Raw genomic sequence first — 16659 nt, forward strand, 5'->3', positions numbered from 1 at the left:
TCCTCCTCCCAAAAAACGGCGTCGCCGCACCAAATTGCTGCCTAGCTGCCAGCGTCCTCCTCCCTTTAAATCATGTCTTCGTCCCTCAAAGCGTCCTCGGCCACAATCACGTCCGCCGGCTGCTCGCAACGCTTCCTCGATTCCCCTCACGGCCGCCTTCACCCGGACAAGGAGTCGCACGAATCCCCCTCCCGACTGTCACCGTCCTCAAAAGCGTCCTCGGCCACAGTCACCTCCTCCCGACGCTCCCCGTCCTCAAAAGCGTCCTCGTCAACAATCACCTCATCCCGCCGCCCCCAAAGCTCCCTCGATTCCCCTCACGGCCGCCTCTACCCGGACAAGGAGGCGCCCGAATCCCCATCCCGACGGCGCCACCAATCGCAACCGTCCGGCCAAAGTCTCCAAGCAGTCCAAAGCCACCAAGCCCGAAGCACCGAAGCCCAACGTCTCAAGCGAGGACCAAGCACGCAAATTGTACGACCACTGGACGCGGATACAGGAGGCCCACAGGGAGAAGAAGATGAGAGAGAAGACGCACCGCTTGCAGCAACGCCATCGAAAGATCCAGGCCCAGGCTCAGGCACACGCCCGCGCCGCTGCCCTGGCTAGTACTGTGCAGCGCGAGGCTTCTGGTGGAAACATTTCCCACGGCGTTTCCCCTGGCGTTGATACCGGTCTTCCCGTTGTCAGGCTGGTCGTGCCACGGGCACCGCCCCCGATGCAGCAGACGATGATGGCGACGACGATGTTGCCGTTGCCGACACGCGGTGCGCCGACTGGGGCTCGGCCGGCTGTGCCTCCGCATTTGAGGCAGCAGAATGGAGCCCCTGGGACGCAAAGCGGGATGATGCCGCCATCAGGCTCTAGCATTCAGGGGGCAGTTCCAGTCCCCCCCATGGCACCAGAAACAACACAAGGGGTAGGACGTGGCGATCGACCAGCTGTGCCTCCTCAATTTCGGCAGCACAATGGAGCCCCTTGGATGCAAACCGGGCCAATGCCGCCATCAAGCTCAACCATTCAGGGGGCAGTTCCTCCCACGGCGCCAGAAACGACACAAGGAGTTGGGCGTGGCGACCGCCCAGCTGTACCTCCGCAGTCTCGGCAGCAGAATGGAGACCCTATGGAGTTGTGGGCGACGATGACGCCGTCGTCAAGCTCAACCATCCAGGGGGCAGTCCCTCCTACGGCGCCAGAAACAACACAAGGTGTAGGACGTGGCGACCGCCCAGCAGTGCCTCCGCGTTTTCGACAGCAAAATACAGCACCGACAGCATTCGAGGGCCGACCAGCCACTCTCCCCCTACCCTCGCGCACCTTCATCCAATCCCTCATCCCGCCCACCGCACCCCCCTCGCACGCCTCCTCCCGACGCAACATCCACGCACACCCGGCACGACTCCCCCCACGCACCCTCACGCACTCGACGCTCCCCACGCGCAAGCTCCTCGGCGGCCCCAACGCCCCGCCCACCACGCTGGCCTGGCTCCGCCAGCGCGACGCCCGCGGCGCCACCGGCCACCCCGTCCCGCGGAACCAGCGCGCCACTTCGACCCTGGCCCGCAACCCCAACCGCGTCTACAAACATGCGGGTGCTGAGATGCGGACGGTCCAGGCCCAGCCGCTGCCGGCGTGGACGATGGCGGGCTTCATGAAGTTGCAGTATCGGCGGAAGGAGAGGGTGCGGGTGCAGACGCAGACGCAGACGAGACCGAGACCGAGACCGCTGCAGCGCCCTCCTCCTCCACCACCACCACCTCCTCCTCCTCCTCCTCCTCCACCACCACCAACGGCAGAAGAGCTGGCCGAAGCGGCGCGCCAGCGCGCTGCGCGGCGCATCGAGCGGCAAAAGCAGCGGCAGCAGCGACGCGTCGAGAGCGAAAAGCGGCGGCGGCAGCGCGTAGCCGCGGCGCTGAAGAAGAGGCGCGAAGAGGATGCGTTTATGGACACGTTGTTTGATTTTGAGGCTGCGGTTGAGGGGTTGTGTGGGGGGGAAGGGGTTGGGGAGGGAAGGGGGGATGGGGTTAGGGAGAGGGAGAGCATGATGTTTGATGAGGTTATTCGGGCGGGGTTGGAGCTGGATAGGTGAGGAGTAGGGGGAGGAGCGGTTGAGGAGGTTTCGAGGGGGCGTAAGGGGGATGGGGATGGGGATTGCGAAGGAAGGTGGCACGTATCCACTGATGGAATTAAATATTAATCCCTCCTGTCATCCATGCCCAACCACCTAGCCTCTGCAGTAGATTACTTCAAGAGTGTGGGCAGACGCCTGCTCCCAGGAACTGCTGCTTACTGCTGTGCATCTTCCACCTCAACCGCCATCACGACCCTTTCCCCTTTCTCCGGCACTTCGAAAGCTCTAATCTAAGCCCCCTCCATCCCAACAACATCTCCCCACACACCGTCGACGGCCTCATTCATACCACTTCGAGGCATCCACCCGGGTACCCCATGGTTGAATCAGCCGCGCGCGCACACACACACTGAGTCGGACTGGCAGCGTCGTGCAAAACAAACACCCCACACCGCTGACGCCGCGCGGCTTCTATTCGTGTCGATCCTCTTACGCTCGTGCGTCTGTCTAAGTTGGGGGCTTGTTCTCTTGAATGCTTGGTTGCTCGCTCCCTACCTATCTACCTACCTACCTACCTACCCACTTACCTACATAGAGATGTAGCCAGCCAGCTGGAGACATAGCTCTCGACAAAGTCCGTCCTCCGCGCCTTGGCCGTGGCAGGCAGGCAGACAGGCAGGCAGCCAGGCTCCCTCACGACCACCACTCCCACAGCGCGACAAGGCGGTCGTAGAAGCTGGTGCTAATGACCGTCCGTTTCCTCTTCCTCTTCCCCTCACCACTTCCTCCCTTCTCTCCCTCTCTTTCTTTGGAAGAAGGCGGCGGCTGTACCGCGCTCGCGTAGTTCATGCTCTGGTGCTCCTCGAAGCGCGCGAGGACTTCGAATGCCCAGTTCCATTCCGATTCCGCTTGCGTGTCTGCTGCTGCTGCTGCTGATGATGATGATGAGGAGGAGGCCGATGACCCGGTCAACCACACAACGCGCGTCCCCGCGTGCATGCAGCTGACGAGGAGCGTCCACTGCACCTTCACAACACCTTTATCCGCGGTTGAGACGGCGGTCGGCCCATCAACGACACAAACCCGCCACACCCCGCCGTCTAGCGGCACGTCTGCCAGCGCGCGCACGCGCCGCGGTCCGAACGGCGGCGGGGGCGCGAGCAGGCGGAGGGACTCGTCGTAGGAGCCGGTCAGGAGGAGGAGAGAGGGGGTGGCGGAGGGCGAGGCAGTTTGGGGAAGGGGTAAGGGTAAGGGCAGGATAAACGTCACGCCCGCGCCGTGCGTGCGCGCGTCTTGCCAGTGCCAGGGCGGGGAGAACATGTGCTCTTCCTCTTCTCCACTGGAGGCATCGTCGTCGTCGTCGTCTTCCTCGTCCTCTTCCTTCTCGTCGCCGCCTTGGGACGTGTACGTGGATGCGAGAGCAGCGAGGTACGCCGACGCGCTCAGCTCGCCATCGCCTGGAATGAGCTCAGCAGGAACAGGCAGCCCAACGCCCTTGAGCGCCGCATCGTCGCCGCCCGAGTAGAGCGCGCCGCCGTCGGGCGCAAACGCCGTGACCCAGGCTTCGAGCGCGTGGGCGAGCAGAGTCAGCGTCCTTTTCCTCCTCTTCGAACCACTCCCCTTGCCAGAAGAAGCATTGGCAGAAGCAGCGGTACTGGTCGCAGCAGTTGCGTCTGCGTCTGCGTCATCCCCCTTGTCCTCGTCGCTACTGCTGCTACCGCTGCAATCACACAACACGACCCTTCCATCCGCCAGCGCCGCCGCCGCAAGCAGCGGGACGGTCGGGTGCCAGCTGAAGTACGTGAGCAGGTCCGTCGGCGGGAAGAGCTGCAGCGTGCGCAGGTGGGTGATTTGGGCGCTGCTGGTGGCCGCCGAGGGGTCGATGGCGTAGAGCGCGATGGAGCCGGTTGAGGAGGCGAGGCCGAGGAGATGCGGCGCTGGCTGTGATGATTGCGAGATGGAGGTGGCGCTGTAAGGCGAGAAGTGTAGGTCGAAAATGGCAAAGGGGGTTGGTGATGTGGCGGCGGTCGTGCTGGGGTGAGGCGTTAGTTAAGGGGGTCTTGTTTTTTTGGGGTTTGAGGGTTGTAATGGTCGTGATATGAGAATCTGATGAGATGGAGGTTGATAGCGCCCCAAATCCTGGAAAATGGGAGGAAGGGAGCAAGGAAATGAATGGATGATGGGTTGTAGATAGGAATGCTCGACTACAAGCAACTGAATACAGCGACTGATGAGAACAAAAGACAAAAGAAAAGAACAAGCAGAAAGCAAAAAATGAAAAGCAAAGACCAAAAAAACAAAAAACAAAAAAACCTTACACTCTCCTCTCCCCCTCCCCCTCTTCCCCCTCCAACCTCAACAACACCAAACTGCCGCTCCTCTTCTGTCCCCCTTCCCTCTCCTCTTCCTCACTCCCCTTCTCCAGAAAATACGTGCCGACAACGCACCACTCGCGGCAGCCGGGGACAAACTCGATGCAGCTGGGTGGGATGGGGAGGGTCGTTGAGAAGAGTGAGGAGAGGGTGGAGGAAGACGCCATGGTGGGACGGAGTGCGAGGAGAGAAAATGGTGGAGTGGGGTGTCGCGGAGAGGGTGAGAGAAAGTGGCGGATGATTGCCGTTGTAGAGCTAATGGCGATGGCGACGCTGGCGATGTTCACGCGTGGTGTTGAGTTTGAAAGAGGCGAGTCACTGTAGAAGCTACCGCTAAGCGAGCTTTTTTGCCTGCCTGATGCGGTATAGCGCCATGGACCCACCACCACAGGCGTTCGACCGCTGTGATGTGCAGCAGCGCGGCGGATGCAGGGTCCAATCTGCATAGCCATACAAATAGTTAAGAGATGATATGGAAGTGCAAAGAGTGTGTTGATTTTGTCAAGAATTTTCTATTGTCTGCGTTGTTAGGCCAAGGCTGCGCGAAAGGCTGTGTTCTACAGTTGCGATTTGTTTACTAGTTTGTTGATGTACGCCCGCTGCTATTCCTCTTACACTTGACACATTCTGCATTCTTTTCTTGCGCAATTGCTGGAGCGCATGAATGCTTTTTGGTAAAACACACCTTTAGCAGTTGATCGGTTGAGAATGGCAGAGGATCAGGCGTAGTGGCCAACACAAATTGCCACCAGTACAAAGCAACTACAACCATTCTACTCACCTCGCCGCTCCCTCCTCCCTACCCTCCTGACCACCTACCATCGCCGTCCTTGCCAGCTTCCCCACAGCCTTCCCCAACCCGCGACTCGCCACGCCAACGACACGCGCGCCGAAACAAAACACATCTCCGCCACGCAACGACAACCAACCGCGACCACACAGGCGACCGTACGCGGCAAGGAAAGCCCGTCGCTCAAACACAGTCAGTCAGTCAGCAGGCAGGGAGCGCGTTTATTCAGGCGTCCGCGTAGCGAAGCGGCAGTTCAGGCGTACAGCAGCCAGCCGTGCAGACACCACCAGTTCAGGCGTACAGCGCGCCGTCGAGTCGAGGGGAGTCGCGCGCCAGTCAGCCAGCCAGCGAGGTGTGGAGCGGACCAGCCGTACAGCGCTGCAGGTGTGTGGAGCGACAGATGGGTGTGGAGGGGCGGAAACGGGTCGGGGAGACGGACGGGTGGCGGGGAGGGAGGAGTGTGGAGGGAGGAGAGAGGATTTGGTAGGCAGCTGAGGTACGTGTGGACGCCTTGGATGAGGGAGAGAGTAGAATGCCAGAAGTACCAAACATGCCATAGGTAAACGAAAATACAGTGCAGACGAGTGATGGAGCTCCGTCGATTTACAGCGGATGAGCAGATGGCCGCAGCAGTCCCACTTACCTTTCTATGCTTACCTGTAAGAATTGTATAAAAATAACGGACCTCTACGCCAGACCCTGACTAACTGCGCGTCTGATGTCGCGGAGCTCAACGGCGGGAGGGCCCAGCAGGCATCATGAGGATACGGCGCGCGGAGCCGAACCGGGGTCGCAGGGCAAAAGGGTCTGCTCACGGGCGGGAGCGAGCGTTTGGGGTAGAAGCCGGCATGGACAGTCGCAACAACAAGAATAGATCGAAGCGCGCGCGAATTCGTCCCGCCAACCCGTGCCGTTGTTTTTCGTTTGGCGGCCGGCCTGAAACTTGCACTGTTGATTCTGTTTGGATGCCGTTGTTGGCGGTCGTCGCATTCATCTGCTCGGACCCGTCTCGTCGGCGCGGCTGGCAAGATGACAAACAACGGCTGACCAGGGAGTGCGGCAGGCAGTATACCTAGAACGCGACGCTTCACGAATCGCGTGTGCGCGTGCGGCGCAAGCACGCGTAGCCGGATGGTTTCCGCCGCGCTTGCTTGCTTCGTCCCTGCATTCATCATCTCGGCCGCGGTATCCGTGCAAGCCAAAAACCACCTTGGATAGCTTGGTCACTCGACGTGCGACTGGGTTGGCTTTGCGAGCGCTACTCTGTTTGTTTACTCTGTGCAGACTCAAAGTTTGGTGGCCAAAAGATGGAGATGATGGAGGGCGAGATGCTGGTCGCAACCTGGGATGCGTGGATTGCGGGGTAGGCCGGTTTTGAGTTGTTGGTGTTGCCAAAGATCGCAAGGTCGGACGATGCCGTCGAGGGATCGAAGCTTTGCTGAGATTTCCAGGCTGGTGGACGTGGGAAATATTGGCGGCGATTGGCGACATCTTGGTGGTCTTGGAGCATCTTGAGAGTCGCAACGGGGAAAAGGTGTCGGTGGTGATGACAAGACGGATACGGCAGCTTGCGTGAGTGAGGTGTCGCAGTCGCACAAGAGGTTTGTGGCGAACGCTGCGCACCTTTAATCCGGCAGATCTCCGATCATCGACAACCGGGATGACCAGACTGGTTATGTATGCTCTTGTAGCTGTAGGTATACAGGCTGATGGAGCTGGTTGGCACGAAGTTCAAACCATACTCTTCGCCACGATGCGACTCAGCCCAACGATAGAATCAAAAATAGAGACAGGACGGAATATGCCTGCTCAAGAATCCATCTCGGTCTGGACTTGACTTGGTAGTGCAAAGGTACCAGGCCACCATGAGCAGCAGCATTCCAGGGCGTCATGAGCGTCTAGATCTGATCTGCAGGAGTACAAGCAATGCGCGGGAGTGAGCGGGCTTGTGTCCCAAGACAGTGGGAAAAAGCAATGTGCTGGAGTGCGCACGACATGGCGGGAAGTCGGATGAAACCTCTGTCAGCAGTCAGCAGCAACGTCGAGAAGCAGGTGGTTGATGCCCGAAAGACGAGGAAGGCCGCAGTGGCGTGAAAAGAGGGGATGTCATGGGGTCGGACAGCGAGAGAATGGGTCGGAGGTACGCCGGGGGTGGTCGGAAAAGAGTGGTGATGTTCGCCACAGTGCGTTCGGCGAGCATGAAAAGGGACGAATAAGCGGCCAATCGGAGCATTTGACGAGGGAGGGATGAAGTCAGGCCCCAGCAGAAATTGGTGAAGAACAGGTCATGACGGTCCGTGTCGAGGTTTCATCGTCGATGAGGTTGAAGTGTTTGGCAATGACGTCGGCGTCTGACGCCAGCGGCACCCGTACCGCACCAGAGCGCTGGCAACGGCCAAGTCGGAGCTGTAACCAGCGACCCTCGCTGCGTAAGGCTGGAGGGCACTCGCAGCAGACGGGCGGGAAGAGCAGTAGATTGGAATGTTTCAAGAGGAATCCGTTGCTCCAGCGCGTGACGTTCACGGCGGGAGCAGCAGCACGGCAACCAGCAACAATCGATCGGGTGTCGTTGAATTGGAGAGGACGAGTGGCGGGAGCGGCTGATGGACCCTTCCTGTGGTCTGCAAGAGGGCCAACGGCTCCCAAATTGGAAACCTTTATTCCGGCGACGCGACAAGTTCCAGGTCCAGCGGTTTGCTCCAGGAGCCGGGGAGCCAAGGATGAGGCGGTTGGGGATATTGTCGAATAGAATTGTTGTAGCAGAGCAGAGTAGGAGAGACAGACTGGAGGATAAAAGTCAGTATTGGTACTTCTGCACAATGACGGGAGGGTACATGTTGTGTACTGCTCGTAGACAGGATCTGCGGCGGTGATGCAATGGCAGCGATTTCCCTCGTTCTCCAGATTCTCAGGGCCCTGCGCGCGCTAGCACTGACTCTTGCCAGGCGGCTCGCCTCGCGCCTCACCACCAGACAGTCACCACCAGAAAATTCTAGGCGTTCCACCATCCATGCCTGCGCTCCCCGATCGCATCGCTGCTCACTGCTCGTGGACCCTTTGTAAGGTAGCTGGGTTGTTGGTCCTGCGCGTGCCCGTTTGTTGCACACTTCCCGAAGCGGGCACTGCTGACCGGGAATCGTCGATGATGAACTAACCCCAATAAGGGCATTTGGTCGTGGTGAGCTGAGGGATGCGCAGCAATCTCGATGCGTGCTTCTGGCCCTGTGTAGGAACGATCTGGCCTGTGCCCCAAATCCATCCCAATCCATTCAGCGTTCAGCGATGTCCGCGATGTCAAGACCCCGGTTTTTGTTCCTCACGATCGAACAAACTCCTGCTTGTCGTCACCCTCCCACCATGCGCCCTCCCATCCACATGTCCGCCCTTCACCCTCTGCCTTATACACGGCTCTCTCGGCTTCTTTTTGCCAACCGTTTGCCTCGCCCTCCCCCCCAACCGCCTCCCATATTATCAAAACCCACCATCACCCCGGACCCTACCAAAGATCGGCATTGTCACCCAACCTCTCCAACCGCCAACTACTCTCTCAACTCTGTGATTCTCGAACCGTCGCGTCCAAGCTCCACCACCTGGATCCACCCATGGCTGATCCGGGTCACTTGTAAAAAACCTCGACATCACGCTGACGTGGTTTTGGTCAACCATTGTCCAGAGGGATATGGCGGACCTCCAGTCGCAGACACAGCAGGCTCCTTTGGCTGCTGCTCACCCCAGACGACCCCCGGCTCACAGGTCCGTATCGTTGCTCCACTCTCAACCAAAGAATGTTGCAGGCGAAGACGCCGACGCCATCTCGCAATCCTCGTCAAACGTCCCTTCGAGTGACCGCGCCAATCCACCCTCGACCGGCTCCTCCAAGCCCGTCTCGAAAAAAGAAAGTTCTGGAGAGACGAGTGATGCCGGCAAGTGGTTCGAAAGCTCCAACAACAATGTCAACCAGGATGGCTCCTACATGGATAGTAAGTCGTCCCCTCTTCTCCAACATTGACCAAAGCTAACTTGTCAAGATGACCCACCCTTCTTCCTCCGCAACTCCTCCTCTTCCACTTCTCCGGATGCGCTCCATCCGCTCCAGATGCAAATCCAAGGCCAGGCGTCCATCCCGCACAGGCCTGGTCTCATGCACATGCAGACCGATGGCAGCAGTACCGAAGACTTTCGAAGCGTCATCGACGACCTCACCATTGAGAACAAGCTGCTCAAGAGGAAGCTCAAAAAGTACGAAAAGGTACACGATGCCCATTTGCAAGAGCAAAAGTTGTTCGAGGTTCGCGTCCACGGTCTCGCCCCAAGTAAGAAGCGGGAGTTGGAGGATCTGCTCAAGAAATTCGCAATGGAGGCAGATGAAAACTCATCCAATGAAGAAACTCCACCAATCCGACCGACGCTACAAACCCAGGCTACCAGGACGTCACACCAGTCACTGCACACTGCCGACTCGGCCTATCACTCCATGTCGGCCTCTGGCCAAAACTCAAACGCAGCATCCAGTGCCTGGGAGGGTCAGCCCAAAAAGAGAAGCAGGTCAACACATGATCGTCAGCAAGACAGCATTCAGTCCTACCTGCAAGACATTCCTCTCGGGTTGATGCCAAAGGCAATTTCCATGACCGACACGGCAAAGAAGAGGTTGGTTGTCCGGCGGCTGGAACAAATCTTTGCCGGCAAAGGCGCCGGGGCCAACGGCCATCAACAACCCATTCAGCAACAAGAAGTCGCCCAGTCTGCTGCCCAAGCTGACCGGATGGCCATTGAAGAAGAGACTGGCCAACCGCCACGGAAGGAGGGCTTGAGAGAAGCTCGTATAATGCTCGATCGCAAACGTGACAGGCAACATCGAGCGCTGCACGAGAGCGACCCCAACCGACAACCAGTCGAGGTGGCCAAGACAAGGCCACAAACAGGGTCTCTTCCAGGCCACCAGTCCCCTGATCAGCGACCGACACGCCCACTCGATTTGGATCCACAACGAGCACAGGTTCCCGCCGACAACATGACCTACATTCGACACTTGGGCTTTTCACCACAGGATCCTGAGCGCTCGCCTGAGGATGGTCACGGCTGGATCTACCTCAACTTGCTGATTAACATGGCGCAGCTACACACGATCAATGTCACGACTGAGTTTGTCGTCAAGGCACTGCAGCAATACAGCAACCAACTGGAATTGTCCCACGATGGCCGCAAGGTCCGCTGGAGGGGAGGATATCGAGTTTCGATCAACAGCAGTGACGGCTCGCCCGACGATGCAAATTCATCGTCTGGCCAAAATGGAAAGAAGTCGGCTACTAAACAGCTTCAATTCGGACCTGACAGCGCTCATACATCCAGCGACGCAACAGGCAGGTCGTCGAATCCGTCCGTGCAACGCATCAAGCACGAACTCTCTTATACCCCCCTCTTCCACCACAAAGACACATCGTCCGATGAACAGGTTTCAAATGTCGAACCGGCATCAGACATGGAACAGTCTCCACCAGATGCCGAAACGACTGCAGCCCATGTATCGTCGGCCTTTGCAAGCTCGGGCATGAGGACATATTCGTCAAAGCGGAAAAGGGACGATGGCCCCATCATCTTTTACAACAAGGCCAAGTTCTGCACCGACCTAAGCGGCGACCGTCTTCAAGTCGGCCGTTCGCAAACGAGTTACACGGCTTACACGACAACCCCCATTGGAGCATCGCCTGCACGACCCCCGATGAAACGCAGTTACGGAACAGATGATGATTGTCGTGGACCTCTTGCTCGAGCTGCACTGCACCAGATGGACGACAACTCTCAACCCTCGAGTGACCCGGGCATTGAAATCGATGCCGCACCCTTGTCGTCTGGCAACTCGAGCCCCTTCTCCATCGAGCCCGCCGCCCTGGAAGTGTCGGGTGTTGGCGGAATCATCCCAGAGGACAACCTGTTCATCGAGGTCAATCGTCGACAAGTCCGCCAAGGCACGCGTTCTGTAAACAACGGCGCCTGCCACGCCTTGCGTTCCAACAAGCTGTACCCCAGCAAGATCAATTCCGCCCTCAGCCCGACGGCTGGCAGGGAGTCGACTATGCCGCCACCGCTTAAGAGACGCCGTCTTCCAATATACGCCGGCCAGATTGTGGCTGTCCGTCAAAGCAACCTGCCGCCCTCTGACCTCCCACCTCCCTCACTCTTACCTTTCGACTCATCCTGCGACGCCGACGACTCGGACGCCGACAGCGAATACTCGGACGTCATCATGGAAGGCCAAGGCTCCACCACCGAACCGCAACTGATCAACCTGGCGTCGCGCTCCGAAAACGGCGAAGACGCAGAGGACTCGCTATCGCAAGTGACGGAAAAGAGCGGCGGAAGCGGCGGCGGCGACAGCTCGCCCAACAACGACGAAGGCGCCTCGAGCGACCCGCGGCTCGCCTTTGCATCGTGCTACCGCGCTGCCTCAGCCAGCGCGTCGGGCTCGTACTCGTCCGACGACGAAGAGGACGACGACGATGACGACGGCTCCCTCGACTTCCTCGCCACGGCCCGCGAGATCGACCCCGAGAGCATCCGCGAGCGCGAGCGCGAGTACGACTCCAACATGGCGGAGCGCCTGGCCGAGGAGATTCCCGCGGGCAGCAGCGCCGCGACGGCGGGTGGTGGCAGCGGCTATAACAGCCCCGCCCACGAACCCAAGTACAGCCCCGTGGTGGAGAAGAAGGAGAGCGTTGCTGTTGTTGGCAAGGACGACGCGGGCGACGCAACGCCGTCCAAAGCTGTTGATGTCAAAACAACGGGCTTGAAGCGCGCGCGCGTCAGCGACGGCGCCGAACGGCTCGACAACGACGACAAGCCGCTGGAAAAGGCGGGGAGGTTTGAGTGAGGCGTTGCATCGTCGTCGTCGTCGTCGTCGTCGTCGCTCTCTCTCTCTCTTCGCCGGTCACTGGGCCCCGACATTTTCGACACGCACCGAATTTGTTGCCACTTGAGATCTTTCTCTCCTTCGTGTATTTTCTTTACTTTGCAATCTTCTCGGTCCGTTCCGGTTTCCGCCGCCCCATCCCCCTCCTTAAAAAAGAAAGAGGCCTGGCTCCAAAGTCGTCTATTACGACACCATAACCATGACCCATAGCTACCCTGTCACCAACCAACAAAAGCTGGGCTTGATATTCTTTGCGAGTGATTATATTTGAAGCGTTCCGACGTCTTTGTATCGCTTTGGAACTGTTTTTTTGATTTGCATTTATTGGAGGGCATATTAAATGGAGCTACCTATGTTATTGGGTATCGCGTTTTTTGGTTGTTGCGGCCAACTTTTTTCAACGCTTTTTGCAATTGACCCTGATTGGTTCCAGCGTAGCGTTAACTGTATTTTGTCTAAGTAGTCGAGATGGTGGCTGGCTCTCTTTTTGTCTTTGGCGTGCTGTCGTTTTGTTTTTGTTTTTTTTTTTTTCCCCCTTCGCGTCCCAACTTCCTTTTCAGGCTTTTCTTTTGCGTCTTGGCTCAGTTTTTGTTTTTTCCCCGTCAAACAGTCATTCTGGACTCCACTTTCACAGCGCATGCATGGGCGGACTATTTCCATTAGAGCGGGTCACATTTTGGTCATTTCGTTTGGTTTAGCCGTTTGATCATATCAGAGATCAGACAAAATGAGACAGATACTTGCGCTGGTTTATCAGAGCGAACAGCGGAGAAGGGAATGAGAGAAGGGAATGAGGGTCGTTTGTGGTCTGCTATGTTGCATGCGCTACCACTACTGCTACTGCTTACTGTACGGATGATGATGTTGTTGTGTGAGGGCAGGAGAGGGGAGAGGAGGGGAGGAGATGCAAGTTAGTCACACACCTAGATACCCATTCTGTGCGTATGAATGCTTTTTTCTTGTCACGTTGAGCAAGAGCCACTACTGTACAGACGATCAAACAAACGAACGAATGACTAAACCAAGTATTTTCCCACCCATGCCTTCCTTGGATGTGTCGATGCGCCTGACAAGCTTCTTTCTGCTCAACCAGTACCACTTCGTCGCACTGCATGCACCGTGACAACGACATGTACCCTCCAATCCTGGATTCCCACACCCGCCTCCTTCATCCCACCATTATACATACTTTACCCACCTACCTGTATGTAAACGGCAAACCTTCCCAACACTCCTTAAGAAGCGCGTCGATCACCATCTCGAAAAACCGTCACAGAGGGCGTGCCGAGGAGTCCGCAAATCATCTAATCTGGCGCAAAGGATAAACCATCTACTTACACCACGCGGAATGAGATGAAAAGCTTGGGTTCGGTACGAGGGAGAGAGATGAGTAGAAGCAGGAAGGATGAGTGGATGGGCGGACGGACATTGACGACAAAAGTCCCCCCCGCTCCACTCCGCTGCTTCTTTTACGAGGAGTAGGAAGGTTGAGGAATAGGCCGTGTCGCTGCTTCAGACAATACTGACGGGATGAGTGCCTAGGTGGGCAGGCACCTAATCGAGCGTTGCGGCTGCAGATCTAGATGCAAGCCTCGAGCCTCGAGCCAGCCGGCAAGCAAGAACGCAAGCTCGCAGCCTCTTGTCAAGGACGATACTCAGTTGGGTTGAGCGATTGGCCTCGAGACGAGCGGCAGCGTGTGCGAAGTATGTGTACCCGGTGTCAATCACACTCCCCGCTGCTCATGTCGATCACACACACTGACACTTTCCCAGACAGAGACGAGGCGTTCGTTTTCCATTGGGACATCCGGACTGCCGAAAGCAAAGACCAGTCAGGGTGTAGGAATTTGGAAGAATAGGGGGCTGTGATTGGACACTACCAAACCCTTTTTCTCCTTCAGAATTCGCGAGTGGTTGGGTAAGACTATCTAACTATCTGATACCACCCGTTTTGGGCAGCGGATACGAAATTTGAGCAAAGCCAAACCCTCCGCACCCAAACGTTCGGAACCTCGTCGTTTAGTTTGCTTGTTTGCTTGCTCGCGCGCACTGACGCGCAGTGAGTGCGGCTGCTGACTTGCTGAGCTTGCCGATTGAGCTTGCCCTCGCCTACTTCTACCTTTTGAGCTTGCTGGATGCTGATTGAGCTTGCCGTTGCTGACTTTGCCGTTGGCCCTGGACCCTGGGTTTGGGTTTGTGGGCGAAGGCGGTCTGAGTAAGGTGATGGACCAAGAGTTGAATCTCAACACCCCTTGCCCACTTACATACCTGCCTGGCACCTGCGCTAAGTAAGCGGGTACTTGAGACGTTTGATCTACATGTCTACCGGCTGGCCTGCATGCGTATGGCACATGAAGCGGGGGCCGGGGTTGCGGCGGTGAATGGGAAAGGAGGGAGGACGGGAGGAGGAAGAGAGGTTTACCGACTGAGGCTCATTATTGCTCTTTGGTTGGAATGATTGAAGGGCTGTTGCGTTGATGTTTGGGTCGACAGTGACGAGTTAGTTGTGGATTTGTGAGGTCAAAGGGAATTGCGCAGAGGCATTGCGAATCGAATGCTTTCATGTCTCTGTACACTCGTCTACCTGCAGCATTCGTATACTTGACTGTATTCAAAAATGCCGATATTGCATAGAGACTGCCGAATCCCATGAATGCCGAATTGAGAATTGATTGAATAATGCTTGGTTGCTGGCTTGGCGTTCAGATGTCGGCGGCAGGTGTTGTTGTTCCCCGCACCCAACCACAAGGCACATGGATCGACAGGCGTCGACAACCTAACAGACACAACAACAACGCTCGGATACACGCACTTGTCCGCCGCGCTGGGCTCGGGCATGGATCGAGGGACAAGAAATGCTGAGACGCTGCCTGAAGCATCCACGCATATCGGCGATGGAGCCTGGAACTGCGCCTTCTGGAACATTGCCAAGTGTGGCGGCCGCGTCGCTTGTGGCTCGCTTCTGCAACTTTCTGCTAGGCCCCTTGGACAACTGCATTGGCGTTGGTTGCCGGTCGGAGGCGATGGTGTTGATGCAGTAGAACAGAACAACGGGTTGCAGCGGCGTCGTGACAAGGCCAACTTGTGTCGTGTTTGAAACGCGCGTGGTGTCGGTGCTGTGTGGTGCTGACGTTTGGTGATTTCGGCCTGGCCTCCCGACCGTCCGCCGAGCAAACTAGCGCCCAGGCTTCTCCCTCACTTCTTCGTCTCCGCTCAACCACTCCCTTTACCTCCCACCACCACAACACCACCGTTCTCAGCGTCCTATCAACGTCTCCCGCAACGTCAATCCACGACCCTCGTCGATACCTCCGTCAAGCTCGTCTAGCTCGTCAACCGTCGACTCCGATTGTCCTTCGCCACCGTCTCCGGCTCACCCAATACGCCAACTCCCGTCTCCCTCCTGAACACCACCCGACAGCAACCGTGGCACTTTCAGTCAACAATGGCGAAAATATCCAGTACGACTAGTAGTAGTAATAGTAGTAACCGCGCCGCCATGAAGGCCAGTTGCTACTCGGTCGACGCTTCTTCCATGGCCCTCCAGGGCTTTCATTACTCCACTACCGGGGCCGGCGGGGCCGAGTGGCGTTCCTGAGGTCAGCTCGGTATGTTGTTGACTCGCGATGCACGTCCATGGTGTTGAACTTTTGCTGACGTATCCCCAGGGAATGCCATCGCCTCCAGCAAGTCCCCCCCTCGCCGCCTACCATGAGCTGAACATGCCCAAGAAGGTCAGCTCGGCGCGCAGAGGGGGGGCTGCATGCACCATTGCGGAAGAGTGTGAGAGACTCTTTTGCGAGACACTGCGTACCATTTTCCTTGGTGAGGGGAATTTGGCCTGCCAGGACTCGCTTGCAACGGGCATGTGTAACAATGACGACGCCATTGACGACTACATCAACTACCACCACCACCGCAACTCTACCACCGCCGCCAAGAGGATTGGAAACTCCTGCGTCGGCACAAGCAACAGCATCGGTCTGCCGTCGCCGCCAGACGCCCCGGACGTCAAGGGCATCAACGGCGCCCCGCTCTGCTGCAGCGCCATTGAGCAGTGGATCGAAGTCTGGGACTACGTCGGCGGTGCGCGCTTCCGCGGCTTCGTGGCCGACAACGGAGACGAGAAGAACATGTTTGTCTTTTTCGACGCCGCCGCCACCGTCAAGGACCTTAAGCCCGGCCTCATTTCTCTGATTGAGCTGTGCAGCCTGCCCGAGTTTGACTGTGCGCGCCTCAACATTTGTCTGGACCGCGCCGCGGCGCCCGACGACATGAAGGGCCTGATGAAGGATCTCGGATGGATTGGCTTCGAGCCCGTCACGCTGGCCGAGTGGACGGACAAGCCGCCCATTGTCAGCGACATGTGGCTATTCCTGGGAATGGAAGTCTAATCCCTTTGCTTGTTTTCAGGACAAGCGATCATATGTGGAGTTGATTAGGTGAGCGTGGAGACTTTCAAGTGTACAGGCGCCGATTGGGCTGTTGGAAGAGGCACGACTTTTTGCTCGCTTGA

At 57.6% G+C, this 16659-nt stretch overlaps 6 protein-coding genes across 6 annotated transcripts; 3 read left to right on the forward strand and 3 right to left on the reverse strand.

The window, feature by feature from the left end:
* Positions 1 to 728: 728 nt before the first annotated feature.
* Positions 729 to 1469, reverse strand: BKA78DRAFT_324630 (uncharacterized protein). Its single transcript, XM_066889308.1, has one exon. It carries the CDS (start codon positions 1378 to 1380, stop codon positions 1021 to 1023), a length of 360 nt encoding a protein of 119 aa, XP_066739549.1. The 5' UTR covers positions 1381 to 1469; the 3' UTR covers positions 729 to 1020.
* Positions 1470 to 2764: 1295 nt separating this feature from the next.
* BKA78DRAFT_299237 (uncharacterized protein) lies at positions 2765 to 4610 on the reverse strand (the record flags this gene model as incomplete). The annotated part of the gene is made up of 2 exons (XM_066887027.1): positions 2765 to 4103; positions 4390 to 4610. 2 exons carry the CDS (start codon positions 4608 to 4610, stop codon positions 2765 to 2767), a joined length of 1560 nt encoding a protein of 519 aa, XP_066739550.1.
* Positions 4611 to 6223: 1613 nt separating this feature from the next.
* On the reverse strand, positions 6224 to 7100 carry BKA78DRAFT_361367 (uncharacterized protein; the record flags this gene model as incomplete). The annotated part of the gene is made up of 1 exon (XM_066892441.1): positions 6224 to 7100. Exon 1 carries the CDS (start codon positions 6722 to 6724, stop codon positions 6224 to 6226), a length of 501 nt encoding a protein of 166 aa, XP_066739551.1. The 5' UTR covers positions 6725 to 7100.
* A 373-nt stretch (positions 7101 to 7473) lies between these two features.
* BKA78DRAFT_324635 (uncharacterized protein) lies at positions 7474 to 8091 on the forward strand. Its single transcript, XM_066889309.1, has 2 exons — positions 7474 to 8016; positions 8068 to 8091. The coding sequence occupies exon 1, from the start codon at positions 7521 to 7523 to the stop codon at positions 7980 to 7982; it is 462 nt and encodes a 153-aa protein (XP_066739552.1). The 5' UTR covers positions 7474 to 7520; the 3' UTR covers positions 7983 to 8016; positions 8068 to 8091.
* Positions 8092 to 8912: 821 nt separating this feature from the next.
* On the forward strand, positions 8913 to 12104 carry BKA78DRAFT_356387 (frequency clock protein; the record flags this gene model as incomplete). Its single annotated transcript, XM_066892052.1, has 2 exons — positions 8913 to 9213; positions 9262 to 12104. 2 exons carry the CDS (start codon positions 8913 to 8915, stop codon positions 12102 to 12104), a joined length of 3144 nt encoding a protein of 1047 aa, XP_066739553.1.
* Positions 12105 to 15585: 3481 nt separating this feature from the next.
* Positions 15586 to 16537, forward strand: BKA78DRAFT_257534 (ornithine decarboxylase antizyme-domain-containing protein; the record flags this gene model as incomplete). The annotated part of the gene is made up of 2 exons (XM_066885197.1): positions 15586 to 15733; positions 15831 to 16537. Coding segments are annotated over 2 exons (855 nt in total), but the record flags the coding sequence as incomplete, so codon positions are not given.
* Between the last annotated feature and the right edge of the window lie 122 nt (positions 16538 to 16659).

The sequence above is a fragment of the Phyllosticta capitalensis genome (genome assembly GCF_038381095.1).
Source record: "Phyllosticta capitalensis strain CBS 128856 chromosome Unknown BKA78scaffold_11, whole genome shotgun sequence".
NCBI classification, from domain to species: domain Eukaryota; kingdom Fungi; phylum Ascomycota; class Dothideomycetes; order Botryosphaeriales; family Phyllostictaceae; genus Phyllosticta; species Phyllosticta capitalensis.

Coding starts and splice junctions, on each gene's coding strand:
- BKA78DRAFT_324635 (XM_066889309.1), top strand. CDS start 7,521: ATGACGGTCCGTGTCGAGGTTTCATCGTCGATGAGGTTGAAGTGTTTG.
- BKA78DRAFT_324630 (XM_066889308.1), bottom strand. CDS start 1,380: ATGTTGCGTCGGGAGGAGGCGTGCGAGGGGGGTGCGGTGGGCGGGATG.